At 35.5% G+C, this 10749-nt stretch overlaps 1 protein-coding gene and 1 pseudogene across 2 annotated transcripts in view; both read right to left on the minus strand.

Moving 5' to 3' along the window:
- Positions 1-10749, minus strand: part of VPS13B (vacuolar protein sorting 13 homolog B) — an 806861-nt gene that overhangs the window by 439091 nt on the left and 357021 nt on the right. For both annotated transcript variants that reach the window (XM_027776225.1, XM_027776226.1), the window contains one exon: positions 5484-5704. In XM_027776225.1, the coding sequence (XP_027632026.1) occupies positions 5484-5704 (221 nt within the window). The remainder of the gene's footprint in view (positions 1-5483; positions 5705-10749) is intronic.
- Positions 10526-10749, minus strand: part of LOC102467966 (hsc70-interacting protein pseudogene) — a 9543-nt pseudogene continuing 9319 nt past the window's right edge.

A 10749-nucleotide genomic window follows, 5' to 3' on the forward strand; every position in this document is an offset into this window, starting at 1 on the left:
TTTTTTTTTTTTTAAGAGGTTTTCGCTATAGGGCACGTGCGCTTGCCAGACAGAGAGAGACATAGAGACAGAAAGCGAGAAATCACCCCCCAGGGGGGATGGTCACGCCGCAATCCCTTCTCCTCCATTCTCCTCTGGGGATCCTGGGCAAGCACGCACACGCGCCCAGCATGAGATTTAAGCCTCCGGGTCCGAGACGCAAACCGCGGTCGATTACGTGGGAGTCCAGTGACATAGCCATTACGCTAACTGCTGGTTCCCCAAAGTGGATATTTCAACAGATGAACATTTCTCCCTAGTACAGTTGATAAAACTACAAAATATCTTCAACAGATAATACCACATTTCTTTGTGCCATTAATGCTTTGCCTCTCTATTTTTCTTCTAAATGTCCTTCCTCAGACCCTTCTCTTTCACACATACTAATCTGGTATTTACATTTATATACTGTGTTTCTATATCCTTTAGTCAATTAGTTTCAGTCATAGAGTGCGGATACTCAGTATACATTAAATGGGGACATATAATGCCTCTCCTTCATAGCCTGGCTTGCTTAACTCAGCAGTAAATTTTCCATATTCATCCACTTCCTGTCAAAAGTCAGGGTTTTTTGTTTTTTGTTTGTTTTCTGTGGCTGAATAGTATTCCATTGAGTATATACACCACAGTTTTTCTATCCATTCATCTGTTCGTGGACATTTGGGCTGTTTCCATGACTTAGCAACTGTGAACAGTGCTGCAATAAACATTGATGTGCACTTTTCCGATTAAGTATTCCTCTGTCCTTTGGGTAGATACCAAGGAATGGGATTGTTGGATCATATGGTAGTTCTATTTGTAGATTTCTGAAGAATCTCCAAATTGTTTTCCATAGCGGCTGGACCAATTTACACTCCCACCAGCAGTTTAAGAGAGTTCCCCTTTAACCACACCACCTCCAGTACTTATCTTTTTGTTTGTTTGTTTGTTTGTTTAATCTTAGTCATTCTGACTGGGGTTAGGTGGTATCTCATTGTTGTTTTGATCTGCATTTCCTTTACAATGAGGGATGTTGAGCATTTTTTCATATGCCTTTTTGCCATTCATGTGTCATCTTTAGAGAGTGGTTTTTTCAACTCATTCTCCCACCTTTTAATAGAATTGATTGTCTTTTTTTCAGAACAGCTGTTTGAGTTCCTTGTGAATTCTGGTTATCAGTCCCTTATCTGAGGCATAGTTTACAAAAATGTTTTCCCATTCTGAGGGCTGTCTATTCACACTAATTACTGTGTCTTTTGCCATGCAAAAACTTCTTAGTCTGATGTAATCCCACTTGTCTATTTTGCGGATTATCGACTGTGCATTGGGGGTCTTATTTAAGAAGTCTTTCCCTACCCCAATGTCTCCCAGAGTTTCCCCAGCATTTTCCAGGAGCAGTTTTATAGTTTGATGTTTTAGATTTAGATCTTTGATCCACCTTGGCTTGATTTTTGTCAGAGGTGAGAGGTAGGGGTTCAGATTCATCTTTCTGCAAGTGGAAATCCAGTTTTCCCAGTAACATTTGCTAAAAAGGTTTTCCTTTTCCCACTGGATTGATTAGTACCCCTTGTCAAAAATCAGTTGACTGTATGTTTGGGAAATTATTTCTAGGGACTCTATTCTATAGGTCCACGTGTCTGTTTCTGTGCCATTACCATGCTGTTTTGATTACCACAGCTTCGCAGTATATTTTTGGGTCAGGAAGTGAGATGCCACCCACTCCACTCTTATGCAGAATTGCTTTGGCAATACGGGGTCTTTTATGATTCCAGACAAATTTTATGATTGTCTTTCCTAGATCTGTGAAAAATGTGTCTGATACTTTGATTGGCATTGAATTAAACATGTAGATTAATTTGGGTAGAATAGCCACTTTGATTATATTAATTCTTCCAATCCAGGAACATGGGCTACCCTTCCACTTTTTTGTGTCATTTTCAATTTCTTTTTTTATCTTCTCATGGTTTTCCTTGTGGAGGTTTTTAACTTCTTTGGTTAGATTTATCCCTAAGTATCTTATACTTTTTGTGGCTATCATAAATGGAATATCTTTTTTCAGTTCTATCTCAGTCTGCCTGTTGTTCGTATATAAACATGCTATAGATTTCTGGATATTAATTTTGTGTCCTACAACTTTACTGTATTCATGTAATACTTCCAGAAATTATTTGTAATATTTTTAAGATCTGCTCTTTATCTGTGGCTTTTAACAGTTGCGTTATGATATATGTAAACATGGTCTTCTTTGTGTGTTTGTCTTACTCATCTTTCTTCCTTCATGTCTGCCTTCCATGTAATAAGCATTTATTGGATTCATTTGGTGGTGAAAAAAACAAGACATGCTTTGGAATTTTGACAGAATCCAGAGAAAGTCTGGAAGCATAAGCTAAGGTGATACATCACACAAGAAAGAGTCTTACTTGGAGTCTCAAGTTTTATCAGTAAAATTTAAGTTAAACTGTCACATGAGGATATTAAATAGTATTAAACCCTCACCAAATCTGAGTACTTACTAAATCTTTGGTGCTGTGCTATTTTGTGATTTCATAGTCCTTCAGGAATGCTGCTACATTACACCAGGGATATTAATACCATCTGCAAGAGGTTCTCAAATTTTAATAAGAACTGGTCTAAACTAACAAAAGACTTTCATATAGCATGTGAGTGTTTACAAAGTATTTTCATAAATATTTCACTTAAGGCTTCCCAACAAACTTGTGATCAACTAGGTGGTAACAATTCAATACAACTTGGTTTATGAGGATTTATCAAGAAGATAAAATGGAATTAGGTGAATATGTATGAATTATTACATTATCAGTAAAAACAGAGTCTCGGTGCATGAGGTTCATTTAGCATTGGTGTAATTCTAGCCCCCCCCCAAAAAAAAAAAAAAAAAAAAACTCGAGGTGGAGGGCTGGAGAAAAGAGGTACTGGGAACCAGGTGTAAAGTAAAGTATAACAAGGAAGGAGCAGATATAGGAAGGAAAAACCAAAGCAAAGACAAGCTCTTCAGGATGACTGTATTTAAATGACAAAGTCTGAACTTTGTTCCAAACAAGGTAGACAGCTAAAAGTACAATAATAGTACTCTATTTTTGAGTCATAGTACTATATTCAAGAGATAACATTAAATTCATGTAACTAGTATCTCAAAATAAAAGAAAATTCAAACAAAGGTGAATAAGTAGTAGAGTTTAAGACTAAAATCATAATGGTAACAGAATTTCTTTTTTAGGTGGATAGCCATGGATAATCAGAGCATGCAGAGTAGGACAACCTTCCCACAGCTGTAGCTATTTTTCCTAAATCCATAAAATATAAGGACTCTGCTAGATAACTCCTGCTTGGCAGAGAGCTATTATATATGGCATCGTACTGAGAATGAGGCACTACTAAGCATATATTTGCATATCCTAATATTTTATATAAATGAAATTTTACAGCAAAAAGGGGTAGGATGTCAACACATCTTTTTGCAGGAACACTATTCAAATTCTTACAGTTTTCCTTTTTTCTGAAAGTATTTTTCAAGTAACTATTAACAGTGGTATTCAGAGAGTAACTGCACAGACAATAAGCCAGTACATAATTGTTATCTTTTATATAATAAAGGGTCTTAATAGAATAGCAAATGGTCATTCAACTGAAATAGTTAATTATCATTCAAAACTATTTACTATGGTTCTAAAAGAAATAACATTTATCATGGATGACAAGGCTTAACTTTTTATGATGGTGATCTTTCGATACAGTTGTCTTGTCATAATTTAATTGCATGCATTTTGATAATAAAGACCTCACCAATATGTTAGCAGGTCCAATCTTTTCAAAGCACACGACAAATAAACCAAACTGTGCAGTATATGGTATGAGGAAAGAGGCAGGGAGAATAGAAGAAATGAAGAAGTAGGAGAATCTATAAAACAGGACATTTGAACCTACTTTTTTTTTTTTGAGAGAGAGATTTTTGCCATAGGGTGCTCACCAGAGAGACAGAAAGAGAGAAATCCCCCCCTGAGGGAATGGCCACACCGCAATCCCTTCTCCTCCATTCTCCTCTTGATATTTTAGGCACACACACAGGCACATGTGCCTAGAGTGTATTTTAAGCCACTGGGCCCAGGACTCGAACCACAGTTGACTATGTGGGAGTCCAATGATGTAACTATTATGCTATCTTCTCGTCCCTGAATCTACTTTCTAAAAATACACTTGAATATACTTTTTTAAAAAAAGTACTTTAAAAATTTGCTTATTACCACTAATACTGAAATTCTAAAAATTATAAATAATGACCTGTCAAACCCAATGATATTCTAAGAATTACTTGAAAAATAAAACTTTGAATAATATGCAACATTGATAAAAATATATTACAATCTACTTCTAGCTAAAGAAACGAGTATTAAATTCTATATAAGTATTTGTCTATACCCAAGTGGCCTAAATTCATATTAAATTATAAAACTTCAGACTACAACAGAGTTGGTTTGTGATATCTGAAAGTTTATAAGCTTAATAGAATACATTTATTATAATAAACAGTATTATTCTTTCTTTTTACTTTTTTTTTTTTTTTAGAGATTTTTTTGCTATAGAGCACATGCATTTGTCAGAGAGGCAGAGAGATAGAAAGTGAGAAATCACCCCCAGGGGGATGGGCATACCATAATTCCTTTCCCATTCTCCTCTTGAGATCTTGAGCATGCATACACATGCACCTGGCATGAGCATTAAGCTTCCGGGTCCAGGGCTTGAACAGTGGTTGACTCCGTGGGAATCCAGTGACATAACTATTATGCTATCTGCTAGTCCCCTATTCTTTCTTTTATAAAAATATTGTAAGTTCACTGGGAGTCTCACTTAGAACTTAACAATATTTGATTATTTAAACAGACTCTTTCAGGACCAGCTCTGTGACTTGGTGATTGAAGGCAGCCATATCTCATATGGCTGACTGTGCAGTTTCAGTATTGGACCTGATGGACATGCTGGGTATATGTGCATGCATGGCAAAAATCTTGAAAGGAGGGAGAAATGGAGGGGAAGAAATTGTGGCCTGATCATTCCCCACTGTGGGTCCTTTCTTGTCTCCTTTTCTGTCTCTCTCTGGCAAGCATATGCACCCTCTAGCACATACATACATACATTCATACATACACTTTTCTAGTCTGACAGTAAAATAGTTCCTTAGTGTTTAAAAACATTACATCTGCAACTGATGTGATTCCATGAGCCAAAAAATGCATTTATGCTGCAACTACTACACTTTCAGAAGAGCTTAAATTACAAAACTTGAAAGAGTTTCAGAGCAATTTCTAGACACCCTGATCTTGATGACTCAGATTAAGAAATAAATAAATTAGGGTACTTAATGAAAGAGAAACTGTTCAACAAACAGATAACAACTGTTTAGAAATGACATTACTTTAAATATTCTTTCATAAATCCAGTGTACCAACCTGGGGATTAGAGCACTTTATCTCTACTGATTCTAGGTCAACATGGAGACAGACCACAAATGAATGCCTCGCATCAGGTCCTGTAGTGAGAAGCTTTTGAGATGTGACAGCTAGAGTAGAGGTACAACCCATAGGTTCCACTAGGCAAAGTGTCACTTGTTTTCCAAGAAGGGTGTATATGCTGAAATGATGTAAGCTGATGGTCCAAGGAAAGGCATCACCTGAACAAGGAGACAAAAGGGAGTCAAGAAGTAAACAAACAAAAATACAGTTAATTGTCACTTGACAGTTAATTATCTACTGTTCATATACAAAATGTAAAATATTAAATGCTGCACCAAAAAAGAGAATGGAATCCCAGAGACCAAAGTGTGCAATAATTTACAATTTAAAATTTATCTTTTAAAAGTGTTTATATTTGTATTTATTATAATATGTTATTATATCAATAAATATGTACACTATAAACAATAAATAGAAGTTAAAGAAATTGAAGAAAAATATAAATAGTTCTAAATTTCTCTTCTACACTACCTATTTTGCCTATCATATTTTGCAACTATTGGTAATATATGTTGCATAATGTAGAAACCAGAGGTAATAGACTGAATTAGAAAAATGCAGTAATTTTTACATGGACTCGTGATAACCATAGATCTATCCGGCTGTGGAATGAGAAAGAAAAAGGATAAATGATCTCCTTTAGCCTATTGGACTATACAAGGGATTTCATCAGACTCATATAGAGGATTTATTTAAAGTAGAGGTTCCAGGGCTCTACTTCAGACTTAGTGAGTCAGAATCTCTGATGGAAATCTAGATACATTTCAAACTGTTACTTAGAAGCTTTTTATGTGCGAGTTATTTTTACATAAAATATACTTGGAAAAAAGCACTTATAGATTTCAGATTATAAGAAAAATTATTTATAGTTTTATCTTTTACTAATTTATTTGGGAAATATTAATTCATTGATACAAGTTTCTGAGATAAAATAATCTTTTTTATTATGGTTATCGGAAAAGTATTTGTAAAATAATGTTTATAGTTCAATGCAGTATTAGAATTAGAAGGAAAAAAAAAAAAACAAGTGAATTACTAAGTGGATCACACTCACAATATATATTAAAGGTGTCTAAGTATGCATATACTACTCATTATAATACAAGGTAGAGTCTCATAAGTTTGAACATTCATAATTTCTTGCCCAAATATAGTTAATAAAATTATAATATCAGAAACTTTTAATTGAGACGTGGATAACAGAACAAATTTAGCTACATAGCAGGTCATAATAAGCTGACCGGAAACAATGATAATCTCATAATAATACGTGGTCAGCACTGTGGTACTTTGTCCTAAAACTTAAAATATTTTTCCCCCAAGAAAGAATGACAAACTCTAAATCATCTGTAACTAATTCTAAAATTATTTAAAAACCTACATCAAATACCATGCTATTTACAAAATAAAGCCTCTGCCAAATTTGTCTTAAAATATTTTGGAATGATTTCAGGTTACATATTTTAAAACTTGTAGTGATATATATATATACATATATATATATGTGTGTATATATACATATATATGTGTGTGTGTGTGTATATATATATATATATATATATTTCAAGCCTTAATTTCACAAAAAATGCTAAATGGTGGTCATGCTGGATGAAAGAGTACCACATAAATTTGTCGAATAATAAAAAAAATCCCAAATGACGTCAGTATTATCTCGGATATATGTTTCTGCTTCTTCTTTGGAATCAGACCAATACATTGAAATGGGGTAGGCTATACTCTAACTCTTAAAGAGAACTTTCTAAGGTACTATTCTGTGTCTACTTATTTAACATGCAGATTGTTTTAAAAGCACACTATATCACTAGGAGATGAGATTGTTAACATGTAATGAGAAAAGTTCTACAATTAATCACTGTGTAAGAAATTCACAAAACACATTAATTGCTTAAGAACTCTTTTATACACATACCAGGATTAAACAAACCTTATCTACTTATAACTGGCAATATAATATTGGGACCAGAAGTTAGCATAATGGCTATGTTGCTCGACTCCCACATAGTCAACCGCGGTTCATGTCCCAAACCTGGTGGCTTAAAACTCATGCCGGGCGCGTGTGTGTGCATGCCCAAAATCCCGAGAGGAGAATGGAGGAGAAGGGATTGTGGCATGGCCATCCCCCCTGGGGGGTGATTTCTCGCTTTCTGTCTCTCTGTCTCTCTCTGCCTGTCTGGCTATAGCAAAAACCTCTCCAAAAAAAAAAAATATATATATATATATATAAAATATTGTATTATAGGTACTCCCAAATAATACATCCAGATACCCATAATAGGCCAGAACTATGTACTATACTGAGAACTCCATGAAACTTTCTGTCATTCTGAGCCGAATTTCAAGATGAGTTTTATTTTATTGAAAGTTCTAATGCTATAATCTGGGTCTTTAATTTTAGAGAACTATTGCTGGTAGAATCCAGAAATTTTCAAATAAAATGTCTAAATAGCAACAACAATAAAAGATCAGGAAGGTTTGTGTGTAAATCTGTGACTCCTCTATATTATCAATAGAGAAAAGAACATAATAAAATGATGCTCAAGAAAATGATGACTAAACACTGATGTAATTCAGACCAACAATGTGAAGGAGAATAAGTATGACAGAAAGCTTCAGGAAAATTGAACAAATAAAGAACAATGAGTGAGACTATGTGCTCCATGTGTCAACACCAAGAGGTGGGGTGGGGAGGAGGACCTCACAGGAACATATTAACTTACAAGTGCATGAAATTGAAGAAAAAAAAATTACTGCGGATTTCCTTACACTGTATCACATGTTGTTAATTTGGTACCATACTAGAATCAGAACATTATGGTTTAGATGACACAAAAAATTAAAATTTTCTGTACAGACATATATACACACATACATGAATTTTATTATCAATACTGGCATCAGTGAACAGTGACAAATTTACAGACTCTCATTATAGACACTTAATTTATGATCTTGAATCTTATTGAATATATGGAATAAGAATCAGTCTTTCCTTTTTGTTCCCCTAAATTTGTGCCAGAGGATGCATGTACTCTTGAGAGAGAGAGAGAGAGAGAGAGAGAGAGAGAGAACTCCCCAATCCCCTCTCCTCCATCTCTCTCTCTTTAGGGTTTTGGGCACACATGCACACATGCCCAGTATGTTTCTCAAGCCATCAGGACTCTAACCGCACAGTCGGCCATGCGGGATTCAACTTCCTCAACCACCATGCCATGGTTTAGCACTCCTTTTTAAAATGAAATCTACCATGTTATAGGAAGAAGAATATGTATTGTGAATCACCTTAAAAACATCAATATTACAAAGGAGGAAAGAATATTTGCCAGTATTGGAGATACTTTCCTTAAGTTTCCTTGCTTTCCAAATTTTACTCATTAAATGTTTAATTGGTAAAAGAACCAATCAAACAAAAATACTTTCCTCTAATCCCCACTCCCCCAACCCTATATGACTCAGACAGGCATTTCCTTCAAATATAAACCAAGGGGGCCAGCTGTAGTAGCACAAGTTATAGAGCACCACTGCACAAGGCTACGGCCACATGTGAAGCCCAGGTTTGGATTGCAGGTCAACCTGAATATACCGGGTTCTAGTAATCTTTACAATAGGGGTCGAATATTCCCGGTTATATAAATGAGAGTGTGTACATTAGGGAGGAGTGGGGGCAGGGAAGTTCTTTTTTTTTTTTTTTGGAGAGATTTTCACTGTAGGGCGCGTGCGCTCGCCAGACAGACAGAGAGAGACATAGAGACAGAAAGCGAGAAATCACCCCCCAGGGGGGATGGTCACGCCGCAATCCCTTCTCCTCCATTCTCCTCTCGGGATCTTGGGCACGCACGCACACGCGCCCGGCGTGAGTTTTAAGCCACCGGGTCCGGGACACGAACCGCGGTCGACTACGTGGGAATCCAGCGACATAGCCATTACGCTAACTGCTGGTTCCCGGGAAGTTCTTTTGACAGGGTCTTGCCATGCAGTCCTGGGATGGTGGGTAGAGGACTGCATGGCAAGACCCTGTCAAAAGTACCTCCCTGCACCGACTCCTCCCTAATGTACACATACTCATTAAAAATGAATACACAAAATATAACCAGGAATATTTTATATCTATTGTAAGGGTAATAACACTTTGGAGACAGATACACTGCATTCTACAAATAAAAATTAACCAAAATTGCTTAAATTGTTTCCCTGAACCAGCTAACTGATTAAATTGAATTAGGCTAAGCTTAAAGTGTTTTAAGGTAAAACGGAGGAGATTGATTTCAAAATTGTAAAAGATTTTCTTCACATATAGCAAGAATTCACTGCTAAAACTACTTTTGCAAGTTGTTACTAGTTTAATCATAACTTAATCATCAAAAGTTCATTACTGGATAAAGAAACTTAATATTTCTAATCTGCCTTAAAACTTAAGATTTCAAGTATAAACAATGCAAGCCCAGAATAATCACTGTTTTTGAAAGAAGAAGGGATTATAAAGAATAGCAATGTTCTTCAAGAATTAAGGCATTAGTAGCAGCTTTATAGTTTTTTTTTTATTTCAAATCAAACTTTATCTATTTATAAATCACACTTGCCTACTAACAAACCTTTATTTAACTCAAACTAGAGTAATAAATCTTCCATATTTAAGTATCTTCCATATTTAAGTATCTTCCTTGCCCAATAATTCAGAGAAAAGCCCCAAAATAATCAGTAAAGAAAAAATGTATGAAATAACACACCCTTTTAATTTGTTTTAAATATTTTTAAGGTTTAAAAAGTGTTTAAAGTTTGTAATAACTACTGAGAAAACATTATCTGAATGAATACCCTAATGGCAAACCACTGTAAAATGCTTTAGCTGTATTTAGGGCGGAGGGGTAGGGATTATCTTCGAAGCATCCAGCTTTCTTGATGAGAAGGTCACAGGTACACTGGTTTGTATTATTGCGACATCCATTAGGTGACTTATGTTGCTTATCCTTCAGCAAGGACTTTACTTTGTCAGAAGGACATTATGCTTGACCTCCAAACTTGGCTGACAATTTACTGATGAGAGTCATAACCTTTGGGTTGCTCTGATATTATGACATATTTGCTGGGTTCTGGGCCACATCCTGGAAGGCCACCATAACTTCAGGATTCTGCATGGCTGCAAGAACCTCTGGATCACTGAGAATTTCATTGAGCCCAGGCATTC

The sequence above is a fragment of the Tupaia chinensis genome, unplaced genomic scaffold (assembly GCF_000334495.1).
Source record: "Tupaia chinensis unplaced genomic scaffold, TupChi_1.0 Scaffold000646_1, whole genome shotgun sequence".
Taxonomy (NCBI): Eukaryota; Metazoa; Chordata; class Mammalia; order Scandentia; family Tupaiidae; genus Tupaia; species Tupaia belangeri.